Raw genomic sequence first — 20,730 nt, 5'->3', positions numbered from 1 at the left:
GTAAGTGCAACAGAAAAAACTTCTGTTTCTAACAATTGTGTCAAACAACGAATATACAAGAACTACATAAATGTTGCTATACTGGGTGCAAAATATTGCGAAATAGGCCTTACACTGACAATAGACTGCACTTTATTAATAAAAAAAAAAAAAAATAAAACACAGTTATGCTAAAGGGTATTAAACACTTTAGTCAGTATGACTTGGTTTGAAAAATAAAGCTTAGGTGTGTACGAGATTAATTTCAAGGAATTGACTCATTGACGAAAATAAGTAAAACCATTGAAATACATACTAGAAAAAGTGCAACCACATCATTAAGTGTTCTTCACTTCAATATCCATCAGATCTTGAACTTATTTTCAATGAACTACCAAAAGAAGTAAGTACTCTAGCTGTATGTAAGCTCTGGCTTCGAAGTAATGAATTATCGATACTAAACCTGCGACTTTTCCTTCATAAATTCTTATAGTATGAATACGTTTAAACGTAGAAGTACATGTATATTTGCAAGAAACTGCTTTACCATGGTCCTTATTGAATAAAGAATTCACGAAGAAAGAAAAAAAATCGTTTCGTAAACATAAAGGATAGCAATCTAATTATACAAACTTTATATAGAACTTTGAATAGTGATGTGAAGAGATTTTTTTTTAAAGTAAAACAGACATTTTTCTTACTGAACTTAGTTCACTGGTTCATAATGTCTCTTTTTCACTTGAACGAACATTGAAATTCCATCCTAAAGTGGGGAGGAAAGTGGGAAATTCAATAATTATTAGAAATTGTTTCCGAATATATATATATATATATATACAGTGGCGGATCCAGGATATGATCAAGGGAGGGGCTAAACCATAATTTGCCGTTTCATCCAGTGTAAAGCTGAATTGAAGCCCATTTTATCCAGTGTAAACCTGAGCGTCAAGGGGGGGGGGCTATAGCCCCGTAGCCCCCCCTTAGATCCGCCCTTGTATATATATATATATATATATATATATATATATATATATATATATATATATATTATATATATATAAACTTGAAGAATTAACAATATAATACGACTTCAGTTATGTTTGTACCTCTTGACCATACAGGAGTTGTGAGATGATTAGTTGTGCATATAATGGTATGGAAATACTAATTCATTGGTTAGGATACAGAAGTAGGTGCAAAATGGATGCTGAGACACCTAATCCTACAAACGATGTAAATAAAAAGATGGACATGTGTAAAATTATGTTGTAATGTTCGGGAGGGAGGGGAGAGGAAGGGACACGTTTTTGAATAGTGTGGTTACAGAGATTGAAAACTGAGCCTTCTATGGCCCAGAAATGAAATGTGTCAATGGAATGATATCTGTCTTCTCCACCGAAACACAAAAAGGTCAAAAAGCACACGGTCCGCAAAGCTGATGCTAACGATATTGTGAGACAGAAAGGGTATCATCTGTATGAATTTCCTGGAACAAGGTGAAACAAAGAATAGTGCTCAATAAGTGTAGATTTAAACAGCTGAAAAAAGCTAGTCGACAAAATAACAGCCAAATTCTACTCGACATTGTTGTTCTACACCATGATACCGTGAGTTTCCATACGTCACAAGCCATTGCCCAAATGGAGTGATCAATTCTAAAATTATCTTGCAGCAGGATTTAGTCCTATCTGACTTCTGTATGCTTGTTCTCTCAGAAACAACCTTCGTGGACAGCATTTCCAGGAAGAGGAAGACATTAAAGTCGCTGTGAATGCATGGGCCAAAATACAACTTCATTTGTAGTAGTCTCCATTAGTACATAGAAAAAACGCTCTCTTCATAACACAGTAGTCAAAAGAAATCAGAGGCTTATCTCGCTGGAATATCAAATGACGTATCAAGTGATTTAACTGTCATTACTTATTGCACGACACAACAGATTGTAGAGCCCAATTACAAAGTGCGTAATAAAATAACAGTACTTACGTGTTTGCCATATGTAAGGAATCGTGTACTAACTTTCATTTTTTTTAATGCTAACTTTGACATCCAGTTCAGTCCTGGTTTCCAACAACCTGCTATAGTTACATCCAATCTTTATACTGGTGACTTTTTTATAGTATTTGTACGGAATCTGTCGCAATAAAACAAGGTGTTATTTTGATATTTTCAGGTTGGGTTATATTTGATGAAACATGAATTCTCAGTTCGTTAAGTGTGTCCATGAAATCGATTTGTTTATGAAACAGCTTGTGGAAAATAAAAAAATCTTGTGTAATTCACCTCTGCTTTAGGCTTACTCTGTTGAGGTCCAAGGTTAAAGACTGGCTATTATAAGTCATTAGATATAATTCTCTTTTCCTATATATCAGATTTTTTTCTTTTAATGTCCCAGGTTTATGCATCGAGGCTAAGGGAGACGGTGGTGATGAATGAAAGGGTAGAATGAAGAAATTGGGAGAACCTTGAGAAGGCCCACGCACAGATTTACGATTTGTGAAGAACGTGATATTCCATTTAAATAACCTTGTAACAATTAACTCATCTAGTGTTTTTACTGAAATTGTCTACAAACAATACTGTCTGTGAGGTTTAATATTATGTGGCAGACTAATAAAGGAAAAGTAACGGACCTGAATTTAACACCTGAAGTAATCCTGCAGAATAACTGGAAATATTCTGCTGAGTTGAAACTTTATACACGATAAACTGTTTTGTGTGTCCCAACTAAGATTAAATAGGTCAATTAACTCTGAACAAAAACTGAATTGACTGGCAGTGAAAACATGAATATTCAGTTTTTTTTTGTTTTTTTTTTCTTTCTTGGTACGTGGTATACCTAATTCTAATTGTCATTTCACATATTTATTTCAGCTCGGTTTTCCAAACACAATTTTGACATATAGAGTACAGAAAATACATACTTTATCCCTGCTCACCTCCTATAAAATCCTTTCAAATATTCTGTTAGCAAGATTGACCCCATACGCAGATGAAATTATTGGAGATTATCAGTGCGGGTTTATACGAAATCGATCAACTATCGACCAAATATTTACCATTCGCCAAATACTCGAAAAGAAGTGGGAATACAATACCCCGGTACATCAACTATTTATTGATTTTAGAAAGGCTTACGACTCGGTTAGGAGAGAAACATTATACAACGTTCTTACAGAACTTGGAATACCGAGAAAGCTAATTAGATTAATTAAGATATGTTTAAGTGAATCCCAAAGTAAAGTCCGGGTAGGAAAATTTTTGTCCACGAGCTTCCACGTCGAAAATGGCCTGAAACAAGGAGATGCGTTGTCGCCATTATTATTTAACTTTGTGCTGGAATACGCCATAAGGAAAATCAAAGATAGCAACCAGGGCCTAGAGTTGAACGGCATTCACCAGGTTATGGCATATGCTGATGATGTAAATTTAATAGGGGATGATAGGAGAACAGTAGAAATAAATGCAGAGATCTTATTAAACGCTTGCAGGGACATGGGTTTAGAAGTAAATGCAGAGAAAACTAAATACATGGAAGTGCGTCGGGACCGTAATACGGCAAATTGTGGAGGCGTTAAAATATTAAATAATGCTTTTGATAAAGTGGATACTTTCAAATATTTAGGATCAATATTAACAGACGGAAATCATATTCACGAAGAAATTAAATGTCGACTAAAAGCAGGGAATTCGTTTTCCTACTCGGTTCAAAATCTCTTGTTGTCGCGAATTCTGTCGAGGAATTTGAAGCTTAAAATATATAAAACGATAATCATGCCTGTTGTTCTGTATGGTTGCGAAACATGGTCGCTTACTCTGAGGGAAGAACATAGACTGAAAGTATTTGAGAACAGGATCCTGAGAAGAATATTCGGACCCAAGAGGAACGAGAATGGGGAATGGCGGAAGCTTCATAACGAGGAACTACATAGTTTATACGGTTTACCCAACATTGTTAGGGTCGTCAAGTCTAGGAGGCTTAGGTGGGCAGGTCATGTTGCTAGAATGGAAGAAAGTAGAAACGCTTTCAAAGTCTTGACTGGTAGACCCATAGGAAAACGACCATTAGGAAGACCTAGGCGCAGATGGGAGGATAATATTAAGATGGATCTCGCAGAGATAGGAATACAAAGTAGAAACTGGATCCAATTAGCTAAGGATAGAAGTCAGTGGAGAGCTTTTGTGAACGCGGCACTGAACCTCCAGGTTCCATAGGCCGTAGAGTTAGTTAGTTAGTTAGTTAGTTAATCCCTGCTCACCTTTGTTTGGGACGATGCATGGCGACATGGAATAGATGCTGGTTTCGGACAACATTCAAGCAAAACAGTTAACATACAAAGAGCAAAAGCACGATATGTACCTCTTTACAAGACAGCCGGAAAAGAAATTAGTTAATTGTCACAAGTAACTAACTTACAAATTTCGTTTTTGAATTAGACAGCTCAACTTGGTACGTTTATGACAATCTACTTCTTCAATAATCCTCCTAAGAGCTAGAGATTTCAAAGAAAGGCATTACCAGCAAAATATTACCGAAAACGAATCTAAATGTGAAACCACACTGTAAACGGTAAAAGTTGACGTTTAACCTCTGAAAAATACAGAAATTCTTTAAATAAACCATAAAAGAAAACCAGAAAAGTGACTACAATTGCTGAGAAACTCATGGACCAACAGAGCTTCTACAATAAGATATTACTAGTTCGTTACTGAAGGAACGGAACAACACTACGTAAGGCAAATATATGAAATAAATCTGTGGCGGCCAATGTTAGTATTGCAGCGTTGCGCAACGACCAAAGCATTTCAAGCAAAAATATCATTAGCAGTAGTAGTAAAGAAATTACTTTGTAATACTTGCATATACTTTAAATAACATATTTTTTTACTTCATATAACTGTAAAATTCATTAATCCGTCTTAAAAAACGAAAAACAATCCGTCACAGAAACTCTAATTTAAATTGCGTTGCAGCGAGCATACAACGACCAGATTTCTACAGCGCGGCAATTGCAGAAGATGTTAAGTCTCCTTTCCCATATCTCAAAAGCTACAGGCTCTGGTCGTTGTAGTGCTTCTGCAACAACGCGACAATGTTTCCAGTGAACGAGGTTTTACGCGCTAAATAATATTTCTGAAGTTTATTTCACTACCAATTACAAATGGAATTTATTTATATGCATTCATATTTTTAAATTACGGGACTATACAAGCAAACCATTATGATGACAACCCCCATAGCAGGACATGTTGCGATCTGCGATGTGATCGCAGAAAATTTGCCGCGCCTATGCAGAAAAATTACCAGAGGAAAAGAAATAGCCAACAGAAAAGTATAAAAAGATGCCTGCTATGTGTAGGTGTCTTCTTAAATGCAGTTCGAACTGTTTTTTTTTTACGTCACGTGAAGTGTATTTTTTTAACAATCACAAGTGTTTCTTCTGAAGAAATATTTTGCAGAATTCATGCAGAAAATTTTTGACTTACAAAAGCTCATCGCAGTTCTGCCATCGGGATGACAACTTTAAAAAGATCGCAAAATTACAAAATATGTACTAGAGTAAAAAACATGCATTAACAACTTAAATTTTAGCTTATACAGATAATCAGGCCTTCTTTTACAGTAATTTGTGAACCAAATATTAATAAATCAATATATAGAAACCCCCCCCTCTATTTTAGTATATACATATTTCTTTTATAAAACAAATATATTTTATACTCTCTTCCACATAAAAATGTATGATGGGAAACGCCACATTGAATTTGGGACTAGTTAGCAATCCTCAGGGGCGCAGCCACGAGAGAGGTCCATCGGGTCCGGACCTTCCAAAAATTTCGAAACTCGACTAAAGACTTTCTTAACGGACTATACTTGTTTAACCCGCCATCGGTAACTTGCAAGGGAATCCCTCACTTTTGTTTTTATCTCCTTTCTGTATTTTTAAAACTTTGTCCATTGACCTGTACCGCCGCTTAGCTGAAGATTGGAATATGGTGCGTAATCAGAACAATTTTCAGCGACGTATCACGTGCGCAGTATGAATTAGAGCCTTGATAGTGAAAGGCTTATTCTGTTTGTGAGGGAATCCCTCACAAGTTACCTATCGCGTTTGTGATTCTTCTACCTTCTGTTGGTGTGCTTGTATGATTTCGCGCTAAAATGAATCCAGAGGCAGACCAAATACGGCAATGGTTACTGGTGGAAAATAATGGAAATGACGTTGGTTCTCACTTACCAGGGTTGGCAAAAACCATGTTTTTTATTGAAAAAACCAAGAGACCAGGTTTTTTGGTTTAAACCCGGTTTTTTGGGTTTAAATAATTTACTCTATGTATTTATATGAGATATGGACAGAAATTAGTTTGTTTCACCTTAGTGTTATTATGCAACAACAAGGTTATGCTGGAAGGGGTCACATAAGCTTAAAGCGGAATCCAAACCGCTTCTCGACTTACATCCACGAGAAATTGTCCATTTGGACACGAAACCGGGACTAATTGGTCACAAATGCGATTGCCGACTCACTCACGAAGGACTCCTGATAAACTGATCTGTAATACATTGTACTGATCTTTACATAGGCGTACTTGTTAATATAATTGTCAAGAGTCATTTCAAAAGGACAAAAAGATGAACAGTTACACAAGTAGAATTATATATAAATCGGGAAACTCCCGCCTTAGCCATTGGGAAAATCCTGTTATTACTTTAAATGTATTTGTATGTAAAATTTTAAGGTCAACGCATCATAATCACTACGCTAAAACTGAGGTATTAAATTACAAATTTTGTATGTAGATATCATTCAATAAAATTAAAACAAAGTTCAATCCAAGTTGATGTTGGAAGCTACGTAGGCAGTTGATAAATTTGGCCAATTTCTATCAATACGAGGCAAGGTTGGCTTCTTTATAAAACAACAGGCATTCATTGAAGTAGAAATATATAATTTGGTTTCATTTCGTATATTTAGGCTTAACATCCTTATGAAATAGCAAGGTTATCACGGAGAAGACTTTCGCTTAAAGGGAAACCTCGAATCGCTACTTGGTTTACACTTGAAGGATGGGTTGTGGTTCGACCGAGAATTGAACACGGGACCCCTTGATTAAAAGGTGAAAAGTAGATAAACGTAATGCGGATGGTTTGATATGTGGAAACGTCACCACACGATTTTAAACCTTTTTTCGTTTTTTTTTTTTTTTTTTTTTTTTTTTTTTTTTTTTTTTTTTGTTTAAACCTTGACCAGATGGTTTAAACCAGCCAACCCTGTCATTTACTGTCAGAATTTCATGATTCTGCAGATTCTGACGGAGGTGAAGACATTATTATGGAGCATGATAATCATAGTAAACAGTCTGCTGATGAGGGTTATGACATTTCTCCTTCCGGTGTGGATTATCTGGGGACACACAAGTTGACTGTGCGGAATCCTCAGCTACCACGACAGCCAACACGAAGACGAAGGAATATTGTTCTTCACCTCCTCCGAAGGTGTCAGGTGTTTGAAATGTTATAAAGCTTCGGATTAGAAAACACCCTCGACTTCCATCTGAAGAACTTTTGACCGAGTCAACCCAGAGCAGGGAAGAAGCCAAGTGTGCGTTTTGTCCGAAGAGAAAGAACAGAAAACGAAGGCAACGTCTGCAGACTGTTGACTGACGATCTGTGGACAGCACTGCCACAAATGCAGAGCCCGGAACAGCAGTGGGTGATGACTTGGAGGAAGACCAAAAACATATTTCAGTAAGATGGTAGTCTTACAGCAGAGATTTGGATGTTTTCCTCTATCAAATTTTGAAAATTATATACTTGATCGAAATTATATTAAATAAGGCCTGTTAGGTTAGATTTGGTTCTACAACCTAACCTAATCTAACACTTCTTATGTATTATGGGTATAGGGATGGGCAGTAAAGTAAAAGGTTCCACAGATAAGTTTCCTGTGTGTTTTCCTGCATGATGTTAAATAGCAAACACAAGAATAAGTTGGTATGGAATATATTGTAAATATAGTTAACTTTCCATATGTTTTAATAAATTTAGGAATGAAATTTAATGTTATTGTATTAAACATTATTAATTCCATGTTACAGCCGAAAAAGGTTCCATCGTATAAAATATCAACTAAAATTACCGAAATTTTAACAATAATAATAATGTAAACGCACATTTTCACGTATGAGAATGACAGACTAAATTTTAACAATACAGAAACGAAATAAATCAAAAGTGAGTGATTCCCTCACAAGTTACCGGTCGCGTTACAAAATAGAAGTTACCGATGGCGGGTTAACAGAGGAATGATTGATGTAGGCTAAATATTTTATTTTACGCCTCATCATGTACTCTTTATTTTCTTATAAAAATCTTCTAAAAATATAGGTGACAGTAATTAATTACTTATCGTCTTTTGGGTGAAGAATAAGACAGGTTCAGTATTATATAGACGTATTAAACCCCCTCAAATATTTCGAGCCCCTCCCAGCAAACATTTTTGGGTGTAGAACTGACAATGCTGTTCGTTTTGACGTTCTTTAACTTTTAACTTTTGTTACATGCTGATCCTACATCTGGTGGGTTTCGAAGTTTGCCTTCCAGAACGTGTGATTGTTTCGCCTCATGTGGATGTATATTGTGTTCATCGTGCATTGCTTACAAGCAAGACGGGTGATTTGGAATGTAGTTTTTCTTTCACACCGTACGTGGGTTGGTGTATATGTGACATTCGCGATTCATATTCCTCTTTTGTATCAGCTGTTTTTTCTAAATGAACTGTTTTGGTTTTCAGTTATTAGATTTACTTGAGTTGTGTGTGCTCTAATTCTATAAATAACCTACAAATTCTGAATGAGTTCTATACCATGACTTCTGTAAATAACTTACAAAAACCAAGCTCTCCACTGAGCAAAAGCTTGCAATTAAGACTTAGACAAAACAAGCAAAGGGCAATTCAGAAGTGTGTTCGAAAAAAATCCGGTTTAAATTCACAAGTCATCTTATGGCAGCTATGTTGTTTGCCTTAGATATATTTTCACAAGTTATTTTACATTTTCCTAGATAAACTGTTAATAAAGTGTGTTCAATTTACATTTTTTTATAACACTAATCCCTGCCACGAACTGTCTTCAATGTACGCTCAGAGAAATTTGAATCACTGTCAGGGACTGGGTTTGCTGGAATGAATTGTTCGCAATAACCTGGAAAGAATATTTAGTGAATCTACAAATCTTCTGAAATTTATATCAACTGTACCTATGACTTCAGCAAAAGGAGAGAAGCATTTTTTCACATCGAAAAGAATTGGAACTTTCGAGGGATTGAATGTTCCAAGAAAGGTTATCATTTGTTATGCTTTCCATCGAAAAAGACCTGATAATGGGAATACCAGAGTTCAACCAGTATGTATTAGACAAATTTACTCCACTCAAAGTGAGGAGAATGGAGTTAACTATTAACTCTTAACGCACCAAGCCTAAATCGTCAACGTTGTTTACCAAGCTGGAGTCTTCTGGGGACCCCAAGTATTATTTATTTCTCAACTTATTTTTTAATTTTTTTTTTAACGAACATATCATTAATCTAATTATGTAGCAGATATCCCAAAAGGATGCAGGGCACATAAAAATCGAGAATAATTGGTTCTTATAGTTGCAGCAGTATCACCAAATATCACCCTCTGGGGTCCCTAGAGCACCCCACTTGGAGTGTTAAGGGTTAAATAAAGTGACTAACCGGATAAAATGTTCTCCATTTTTTTTTTTATTTTTTTTTTAACTTTTTAAAAACAGAATTTTATTTAATTTCACATGCCACATAGCATTTGCATCTAAAGTTATGCTGATTAGTCAATGAGTCCAGTTTATATCTTCTGTCTCTGATCATTCGTACTGCAACACCCGAAACCACAATCCACCAGCCGTCACTGAAATAAATTGACATCTATAAACAGAAGCTGCCGAAATAATGATTCCTCAAACATACGTATTTCCCAGGACTCAATTAAATCTATGTTGCTCATCTTGAAGCTTTCTGATATCTTCATGAAGTGAGTTCTGAATTGTTAGTATGAATAAACTATGTCTGGGAGCAGTATACACGTATGTCTTAATCCATAGCTGAGAAAGCCGGATTTCGATTTAAAATAAATAAATAAATAAACAGTCATTTGAGCTCATGAGTTAGCAAGACGTTTAGTATCGATTTATGTCCCGGAAAATGAATTCTAAACTAGAGTTAAATTTTAGAGTAGACATCTCTCCTGTTTTGAACTGTTAGAGGTTTTCTCAACTACCTGAAAAAGTAGCTGACAACATTCCTTATATTGATGAAATGGAACTTATATAGTTTGAACGTGACCTAAGAACCACTTATGCTTTCGGTGGCCACTGTCACTAAAGTCAACGCACGGAAACCACTCGTGTTAATTACACGGTATTTCATGGTGTTGCTCTTATAGTTGAGGGCACGAAATGAAAAAGACAGCAAATATGCACTTCGTTTTAATTAAGGATATATTACGAGAATACAGTGTATTTTCGTTGATTTAAACTTGGATAAATCGAACAAAAGTTTAGTCTCCTAGAAAACTGCATTGAAAACAATGGTAAAATATCGTGTGTAAATCGAACTTTTGAACCTTCTGTTTGGATAATTCGAAGTGATACAGTACAAGAACTTTTAGTATTGGACAGATTGCAAAGAGAAGAATAGTTTCAACTAGTTTCAATTATCCAAAGACAACCGTAAGGAAATTGACAATCTATCTGATGATGAAAATGATGAAGGCGAAATCGGCAATGAAGTAAAGAAACAGTGAGTGCTAAACTCATCTGAAGCTGCTGAGATGGTTCAAAATTCAGGATCATCTATTGAATGCCAACCAAATGTTACTAATGGTGGATTTCACTGGATAAATGAAACTGAAGATTTTACTGACCGTGTACAAACAATGAAATCAAAGCAAAACAAACGAATATCAGGAAATTTCTCGAAGAACAGAAAACTAAGTTTGTTACTTGCCTATGTTTTTGTATGTTAATTCAGTTTATGTGGCACTGTACTCAAGTGTGTTCTCTATGGTAAATATGACTTAATTAATGTGAGAGTAACTGTAGTTCAGATTCAGGTTCAAGGTATTTTCCTTCCTTCTCTTCCGAAGTTGGGTTCCTGAAAAAAAAAATGTACAAGAAAGTACTGCTCTTTTTTCATTTAAAGTTTTCCATTTTCTTTTTCCACCAAAATTCAAGAAGTTCTTTGGTTTTTCAATTTCTTTCTCACTTAGTTCCCTTCCATTTACATTAAAGCCTAGCCTCCAAGCTAATTTAACCAAAGTTCCTTCCTTTTTCATTTCATCGTTCCACTTCCATTTTTCCCTGATTTTTAGGGTTTCTTCATATTTTAACAATAAGTGTTCTAGTGTTTCATCTTCTTTAAAACATAATTGACATTTATCGTTCCCTTCTTTAAATCTTTGTTAGTTTGTCTGTTTCATGCAAATATTATACTCGTTAAAGGTAAAATCTACTCCATATTATTACCATACTATTTATTTATTTTATTTTATTATTTTTTTCCTTTTGATGTAGGTACAGTAGCTTCGTTCTCTTGATTTTGTACTTAACAACGCTGGAAAATTTTGATTTTTTTTTTTTTTTTCGTGTCCTCTTTGGCTTCGAATTAAAAATGTTCTACTGCATATCCTATGGCTTGCACCGAAGCTGGACACTGGGCACAGCAACTGAATTAAATTTTGATCATTAGTAAGCCCATGCAACTTACTTCTTATAAATTTTGAAATTTTGTAAAATTCTTAAAGCTTTTTCTAAATAGTTCTCATTTTTTTTAATACGATTTCCCTGACTTTCCAGGTATGTTATACCTTGAATAATGTACACTAATTCGAAGTAAATGTAAATGTAAGTTTCGTGAAAAACTGTAATGCTATAGACAGAACATGACCAATAACCTGAAGAAGGCTTAAAATTCAAATATGGTCCAATGTTGTTGTATTGAATGTTCATAGAGAGACATTTATGTTAAGAAGACGGAAATACATTATTGAAGGTTTCGCTCTTTTGATGGATGCAAGTTTACAACTTGACAGGTTATACTATACTCGTTACCTTTCACTCACTGATTTAGCAATATTATCATCAGTAGGCATACTATCTCATTGAATGTTCTGAATTACGAAATTTGGAAAGTGACAAACCCAAGACTGAAGAGCGAATCTGGATAAGGACAAGTCAAGATAAAGTAAATTACAGCCTATGACTACTGAGAAAATGCAATTACTCTTTCATATGCTGAATTAGCACTTATTTTGCATGGTACTTTAAAATAAAACAGATAACTGCACATGGAATGACAAGTTCTTCTTTGTCTTTGAATAGTACAGGTGTGCCATAAAAACCATCCAACACAGTACCGGTACGTAAGGATTTAGTTATGGCAACCAAGCTGCGCAGCCACTTCCCAATATAAAGGCAACCTAAACGACGATCAATTCGTTAATTTAACAATCTAGAAACAAAGCTATATTGTAATCAATATAGTAACTTAGAAGTGATTATTGGAAGAAATTTTATTAGAGAGAATTCATTTGGAACATAACTTACTGAGTTTCACGAATTAGACATACTCTCTAATCAACTACATGAAGTAGTAAATTAGTAGTACTGTTTTATGAATAAATGTAAAGAGAAATTGTTTTATTTTCATACTTGGGTATGTGTGTTCACTCTCGGTTACCATGAATATTTTTCAGAATTAGGTTAGCTTGAGTATCTCTTCGAATTAACTTGTCAAAATCAGCCACAGCAAAAAGAAAGTACTTTGAATCCATTGTAATTATTGATAAAAAGGTATAGAAAATGTAACATACATATAAACAAAGGTAAGAAGATTTTGTGTATTGGAATGTTAAGGTCAGGCAAATATTTACGTTGCGCGTTGAAGTCCAGTTTAAAATCACAAAGTTTGTAAACTTTCTTTTTTCTTTTTTTTTTTTTTTAAAAAAAAACGAAATTAATATTTGAAAATTATTTATTAGAAAGTTACATATGAATGCAAGTAAATCTATGGAAAAGGGTTCATCTTTTATTTTATCGAACAGCTGTCATCAGGTCGAGCTTACCTGTATAAACATCGGATAAAAGTTATATATCCCGATATCACTGCATATATTCATCTTTTAAACATGTGTACCAGTTGTAAATGGTCAGCTCTCAAAACCTGTATATTTGCAATAGTTGAGTGTAGTAAACACATCAAGTATGTGATAAGAAAAAAGGAATAGGGGGCAGCTACCTGCCTTTCAAGTTGAAACAGCTGATACGCTGTAAATGATGTCAGCGCTCCCTACCATCTGGAAAACATAGCTCCATTTCATCTTGTGATTCATTGCTAGAAATGACCCATACTGAATAAAGAAAATTATACATACCCTCAACTGCAGCGCATAGATTTCATTTGATGTACCTGAAAATAAACCTTCAAGCAGCTCAATTTACTGTTCACACAACAGATGCAAAAATCTTGGTCGCTGTAAAAGAGCACTGGACTTACACAGAACTTAATATTAATTACACACAATATTTCACTCACTTCATCATGTAAAGCATCCGTGTTTTCAGCTTCGAACGACTTTGTTGGACTATTCAATGAAAGTGTAGGGACTGAACCATTGTATCGGGCCTCTCTTACAGTAGCCATCTTGGTTTCCTCCATTGGTCACATGACCTGCAATGCACGATTTCTCTGTGCAACAACAGATCACAGCACCGTCAATAGAAATAAATCCACGAAAGCGATGTGGGAGTTATACAGTGAATCTTAATGTTGCTATTGCTAAATGGTTGCACCTATAATTAGTGGGGCTGTTGGTAAGTGGAGATTTGTTACTCATAATGTTTTTTCATTATATTTATTGCAGTGAAAAATTCAGGACACACTGATTTTGTTTATTATTTGAGGTTCTATAAATCTGAGTGAAAACCTAGAGATCAGTCGAGTAACTAACGTACGTAGGTAATCGTTGGAAGCTAGTTAACCATATTGAAGAATTTTTGTAATCTCAGTATTTAAAATTGAATAGTGCAGTACAGACAAGTAACATGATCATAAACGAGGATGTTTTGAAAAAAACATTTACGTGTAAAATTATCATAGCAGTAGCATTTGCTGCAGTGAGTTCAGCTAGTTTCATACCTCTTTCTATTGAAAGAGCCCAATGGAGGTAGGAGAATATGTGACAATAGTGGTCAAGATAATCTCTCTCTCCCGTTCGAGCTAACAATCTACGGAAGGTAACATTTTAAGTTACGAAATTTTAAAAAAATAATTTTGATATAGATATTGTTGTTTAGTAGCGTCATTAAGTTATGGGCTTTAATTGAGGTAATTTCGTTCCCGCGTTAATGTGTACTGTTACTAATTGCGTTAACATAAGGACTAAATATATTTTATTTACCTTGTGCGGACAAGATTTGATAACTTTAAAAATTAAAATAAAAGAACGTAAAAACATTTCATTAACAGATATACTTCTTTAGTTGGGTGAAGAATAGGGATTAAATATGACGAAATGTGTACTACTATGATTATATATATATATATATATATATATATATATATATATATATATATATATATATATATATATATAAATAAATCCTTAGCTTTACGCAACGCTGTAGTGGCTATTTCTGTATGAAGTGCAAGGATAAACACGAATGTGAATATTTATGTATTTAAAAGATTAAATCTATCTAAGGTTGTTTTTTGTATGCTGAAAATTTACAGCTTGAGATTGTTTACGATTAATTAAATAATTTCAACTTTGATTTTGTTAATATACGCGGATAATTAAAGTGACTTTGCAGTTTAGGTTTTGTAAAAGATATTATTCATTGGAGATTTCTTTTTTAGTGATAAAAAATACGGAAGGATACATACAGATTGAGTTTACTTTATGGGATGGAATAAATTATATTAGAGTTGATGTCAATTGGAACGTAAATGGATGACTGAATGAAAATAAGTAATTATACATGTATAGTAAATATTTCCACACACTGATTTATCTAAAACAACACAGCATATACTTATTTAAGAAGAATTGTTGATTTAGGATTCCCGTTAAATTGTTAGCGATTTTTTTTTTTTTTGAAAATCCAATACAACTGGTAATATTCAGGGGAACACCTGTTTTACTCGGTCTAGCATAATGAAAAATTATATTTCAAGATAAAAAAAAATAAAATAATTTTGATGTAGATATTGTTGTTTTGTAGGGCTATTAAGTTGCTGTTTTCAGCTGACGAAGGGGTACAGAGTGGCTCGGTGGTAGAGCCTCTACCTCTCGGGCGTGGGCTTCGTGGTTCGATCCCTGGCTAAGTAAGTTTGTGTTGGACAACATAGTGTTCGTGGGTTTTCTCGGGTCTCTCCCATTTCCTCCCACTTTCTTATTCCACCAATCCTTGCATAATCATTCACTTACTTTAAACGTCTCCTTTAGTCTAATGAGCGTAATCGAGGGACGTTAAACTGAGAGATTCCGTTTCATTTAAGATGACGTAATCTGATTCCCACGTTAATCTACGCTTTTACAAATTTCGTTACCCAAGGAGACTGTGTCATTTAATATTGTGCGGGCTACATTTAGTAAGTGTACAGAAAGTAAAACAAATCAATGAAGCAATTATCATTATATTCCGATACTCATTTTTTTTTAATACGTAAATTATGCACAATATGTAGTGAATATTTTTGAACGAAGCGCAAATGTAAGAAGAGATCTGACTACTTATGTAATGAAAAGATTAAATCTGTTTCTTTGTATTTGTATAATTTATGACTTGAGTTGTTCTAGTTTATGATCAATTGAGTAATTTTATGTTTGTTTTGTGTAAGTATAGATAGGAAGAGCTTGATAAAATGAGCACACAATTTTTATTATTATTATTATTATTATTATTATTATTATTATTATTATTATTATTATTATTATTATTATTATTATAGAAAATATGTACACGTAATCACAAATTTTTTTGAAACTCTGGAATTCTGTCACATTCACTTAAAAAATATTCCACTCCTTTTCTAGGGTTTTTAATTGATAATCATTTGAATTGGGACGACCATATCCTTAAAGGGGAATCTAGAGCTAGTAAAGGGGTTTATTTAATACGTAGATTAAGATTGTGCGTAAGTTTAAAGGTACTTAAAACTGTTTATTATGCGCAAATTCAGTCATTTAGGTTATGGCATGATACTTTGGGGTCATCAGTCCTCCAACAAAAGCCTATTGAAAATACAAAAGATATGTGTAAGATTGATGCTCGGTCTCCCTAGTTGCGCACATTGTAGGTCAAGCTTCGTTGAATTAGGAATTACGACAGTACCTGCAATTTTCATATACCAATATTTGCTTTACATCAAGGAAAACAATCATATTTACAATGAATTAGGGTATTCTCATACTTATCAAACTAGAAATAGGAACCATTTAGGATTATTTAGACGTTAATATAGAAAGACACAAAAGACCTTTTACTATATGTCAGTTAAATTTTATAATTTTCTTCCTATATTTTTAAGAGAACTTCTATTTCTGGCTCTTAAAAAACAAGTACAGAAATTACTTATTAATAATTGTATACATAGTGTTGAAGAATTTTTTGAACTCAAAATTGATAGTTAAAATATTTTCGTCTGTTATACAGTGATCTTTGTATTTTATGGTATGTTATATATGTAACCCTAAAATTTTCAACTTCTAACCATCTATTTCTGACGATTGTAATACATCTGATGTTCTCAGATGTTTCTGCAATCAGTCCGTAGTGAGAATATTCTTGTGCGTGATGAATAGGATTAGGTTTAAAATCAAGGATTAAATAAATCTTACGAGTTAGTTGCTCTGAAATTTAATCTTATCTTTAATTCTTGGGGATGAAAATATATTGCTTCATATCAGCAACGCTGTGATACATGAACCTATAGTATAAGGTGAAATCCAAAACCATCTTAATGCGTTCAGATTCCAGTGCTCTTTACCTGGGAATCGAACCCGGGCCCCATACACCAAAGGCGTGCGCGCTGCCACTAGACCAGTGGGAATGGAGTATTGCATTGGTATAATTATTAGTTACGTTGTGTGGCATTTAGAATCTCCCTCAACAAGTTTCATGCCTCTAGAACCTAGTATTTCTTTTTTTTTAAATTGTGATAAAGGTAGAAAACAGCGAGCCCTGTGGGTCTTCTAACCCCCTTTGCTCGCTCACCTGTATTTTGTGAAATAACGCTGCAAATCTTGTATGTGCAAGATTGGGCGAGAAACTAGAAGATACCCATTACATTAATTTGGAGTTCAGGTTTCGCTCAGTGAATACCAGTTCTTTGCACGGGAAAAATACGTTTCATTTTGAACATAAAATTCTTAATTAGGATTTAAAAGGCATTGGACGTATCATTGTTCGGCTCAGCGACCCCGGAAACTGTAGGTTCGACACGAGTATCGGTCATTTTCGATCATTTTTCAATACCTTCCCCTCCCTTATGTTGCACTCCCAAAATGAAATGTTAAAAACCATCCCAGGCCTGAACCTTACCTATGTTGAAAATTTGATCGAGATCGGCCTCATGGTTCAAGAGGTACGAAACTAGAAACATAGTGACTTTCATTTCTATATATAGGCTACCATTTGGCTAGCTGCCCCCCCCCCCCCCCCCCCGCATGTGCTCGGTCTACGGCCTCGCGTCTCTTCTGTATCGGCCTATGCATCAAGAGTGAATTTCGTGTATTAGGTCCTGAAATTTTCTGAATTTCGCCCTCAGACCTCGAGATTAGTCAGACTACGGCCTCGCACCTCAAAACCCACGATTGTACCAAATTTCAAGTTTCTTTTCATATTTCAACTGTCTAATAGATAAGATTTTGTATTCCAAGAAAACTCCGATTTAAATAACATGGGAATTTCTTCATCCCCTCCATTAGACCTCGGGGGGCGCGGTGGCTCAGTGGTAGAGCGTTCACCTCTGGTGCTTGGGGTCCCGGGTTCGATCCCAGCCCCCGCCAAGTGAACTTTGTGGTGGACAAACACCGTGCTCGTGGGTTTTCTCGGGGTTCTCCCACTTTCTTCATTCCACCATTTCACTCATCTCTCATCATCACCGTCTCCTTTAGCCTAACCGGCATAACCGTGGGACGTAAAACTTAAAGATTTCATTTCATTTCCATTAGACCTCTTAAAAACTAAAAAAGATTCTGTTTTGGCAATTTTTCTGCGGGTAAGTCTTAGAAGGCTAAAAGCATACCAAATTTCATCATTCTAATCTTGCCAGCAGTGCTTAAACATTGTGAGGTGTAGATGTCCCATATAAATAACATGGGAAAGATTTTTCAATTCCCCATTGCATCACTCTAAAGTTGAAACTTTTTATTTTTACTGATTTTGTTAAATAACCCTATAAAAAACGTACAAGCATACCGAATTTTGAAGTTTTTATTCTAATTCCAAATACCTAAAATATGAGATAACAGGTAAAGAAAAAAAAAACTAGAAAAAGAAAGAAAAGAACAACAAAAGGCACATTTGAATAACATGGGGAATTTCTTCTTCCCCTCTTTAGACCCCCTAAAAATTAAAACTATTCACTTTTGGCAATTTTTCTGTGGATTAGTCCCAAAGAGCTACAATAATGCCACATTTCAACTTTCCACGCCAACCGGAAGTACCCGTAATTTAATGTCAATGACGATTGGCATGGTAAGATTGGTGCAGATATTTAGTTTGGTTTAATAATGTTTGTTGGTGTGATAAAATATATTGCACAGACAATTGCAGTTTAGTGTCCCTTTTCAACACCGAGTCTTTATGAAACTTGCACCTAGAATTTAAGGTGAAATTTGAACTACGTAATAAGTTTAGATTTCAAGACTCTCCCACGGGGAATTGAACCCGTTAGCCCGCATTCTAAAGGTGTGCACTCGGGCAATTAGACCAACGGGAAAGTCGAGTAAACTTCGAGTTCACATCTTCAATACGTCCTCTTTTCATTCGAAATGTGCAATTTCTGATGCAGATTATTTTCATCTGAGAATGGCTGCGGCTTCCAAATTACATTTGTTTTATGAGCTGTTGTGGTTAGAAAGCTAGTTCTTGCTGTTAGTGCAGGAGACCTATTTAATTTCTGGTGGGAGTACATGCATGGAGTTAAGAAGCCAGATTTTTGAGGATAAACGCTCTTGACAGAGTTCTAATATATACAGGGTGTTAATGAACTATACCGACAAACTGTAAGAGGTGATTCCTTACATCGAAATAAGAGAAAAAGTTCATATGGACCTATGGTGAAAAGTGCATAGTTTTAGCACTAGCGCTGTCCAAAATCGCGAAAAAGTCAAATTTGAAGAGGCCATATTATGAATTCCAGAAACTGTGGGTTATGCTCCTTATTAGCGTAAAGGGAACCACGTATACACAATCCAAAAGTGCATATTTCGTCAATTTTCAATAGGTCTACAGGATATTCCCTACAGTTTTTACATGTCACATATGCTGTCAATAGAGTTTTCAGATATACCCTGATTTCAAGGAGGGTACAAAGTAGACAGGAGGGAAGGCGGAAGTGTTAGGAACCGGCAGCTTTGTGTGTTTTCGTGTTATGAACAATGTGTGATGCGATGTATTTCGTCACGGTATATTTCACGTTTTCTTCATTTATAAGCGTGAAAGAAAACATTGCAACATGCGTTTTCCCGAGTACGAGAGACGATTCCTAACACTTCGGACATCGCGTCAAAGGATTCCGTGTTCACCGCTATCAAGGCTTATCGTTTGCCTACTTTGGACCAATCATAAAGTCAGAGCATATTCCAAAATTCGGATGATGACGTGTCTAGGAATTTAACCCTGCATGGAATACTCTGCATACCCATTGAACATTAATGAAATATGCATTTTTGGATTGCGTATGCATGACTTCCTTCACCCTGATAAGAACCACCATCTACAGTTCTTCGAATTCGAAATAGGACCTCTTCAAATTTGGCTTTTTCGCGATTTTGGACAGCCCTAGCTCTGAAACTATGCACTTTTGCCCACAGGTCTATATGAATATTTTCTCTTATTTTGATGTGAGAAATCACCTCTTACAGTTTGTCGGTATAGTTCATTAACACCCTGTATATAATATTTTGGGGGCACGGTAGTTTAGTGACAGCGCTTACCACTGGTGCTTACGGCCCCTGGTTGGATGCCCGGGCAAGTAAGTTTGTGGTGGATAGGATCGTGTCTGTGGCTTTTCTAGGGGTAGCCAGTTTCCTCACACATTCTCATTCCGCCAATTCATCATCCTTCACTTGCTTTAATCATCCGTCTCTCTTAGCCTAATTGTGGTACGTTAAACTGAAAGATTTCATTTCATTTGTAAAAATATTTTGCGTCGCTCCCCATAAATATTAATGATAAAAGACAGTCGTCTCAGTCTGTACATCACGCTAATTCTAGTATTAAACATTGACGCTAATAGATATCGCTACATGCGCTATTGAGTGTTAAATTGTGCTGGTAATTCTTGTTTTAGATGCAACTTACGAACTGTATTTCAAATTAATTAGCCTATTAAAGGAGTAAATTTACTAAATGTAATAAAACAAATATTTTAATTTAAGGACAATTTTAACCTATAGTGTACACTGGGAGCTGGCCAGAGCAACTAGTATCGAATAAGTCGCA

The 20,730-nt window shown here is 35.1% G+C and overlaps 2 protein-coding genes across 6 annotated transcripts in view; one reads left to right on the top strand and one right to left on the bottom strand.

Annotated features, from left to right (window-relative positions):
* Raf (serine/threonine kinase raf oncogene) overlaps positions 1 to 13,724 on the bottom strand; it is a 91,892-nt gene extending 78,168 nt beyond the window's left edge. For 3 of the 4 annotated variants that reach the window (XM_081761584.1, XM_081761585.1, XM_081761587.1), the window contains exon 1: positions 13,592 to 13,724. In XM_081761584.1, the coding sequence (XP_081617710.1) occupies positions 13,592 to 13,714 (123 nt within the window). In that variant the 5' untranslated portion in view covers positions 13,715 to 13,724. The remainder of the gene's footprint in view (positions 1 to 13,591) is intronic. The other variant, XM_081761586.1, reaches the window with a different exon arrangement.
* The window catches only part of LOC145687971 (uncharacterized), a 67,590-nt gene continuing 60,560 nt past the window's right edge, over positions 13,701 to 20,730 (top strand). The window contains exon 1 of one of the 2 annotated variants that reach the window (XM_081761588.1): positions 13,701 to 13,869. In XM_081761588.1, coding sequence (XP_081617714.1) covers positions 13,839 to 13,869 — 31 coding nt within the window. In that variant the 5' untranslated portion in view covers positions 13,701 to 13,838. Of the gene's footprint in view, positions 13,870 to 13,988; positions 14,293 to 20,730 lie in introns of those variants that run through there. The other variant, XM_081761589.1, reaches the window with a different exon arrangement.

Source organism: Thermobia domestica, chromosome 6 (genome assembly GCF_964235325.1).
Source record: "Thermobia domestica chromosome 6, izTheDome1.hap1.1, whole genome shotgun sequence".
Taxonomy (NCBI): domain Eukaryota; kingdom Metazoa; phylum Arthropoda; class Insecta; order Zygentoma; family Lepismatidae; genus Thermobia; species Thermobia domestica.
The sequence above is the reverse complement of the archived record's forward strand: the minus strand, read 5'-3'. Positions and strand labels throughout refer to the sequence as shown.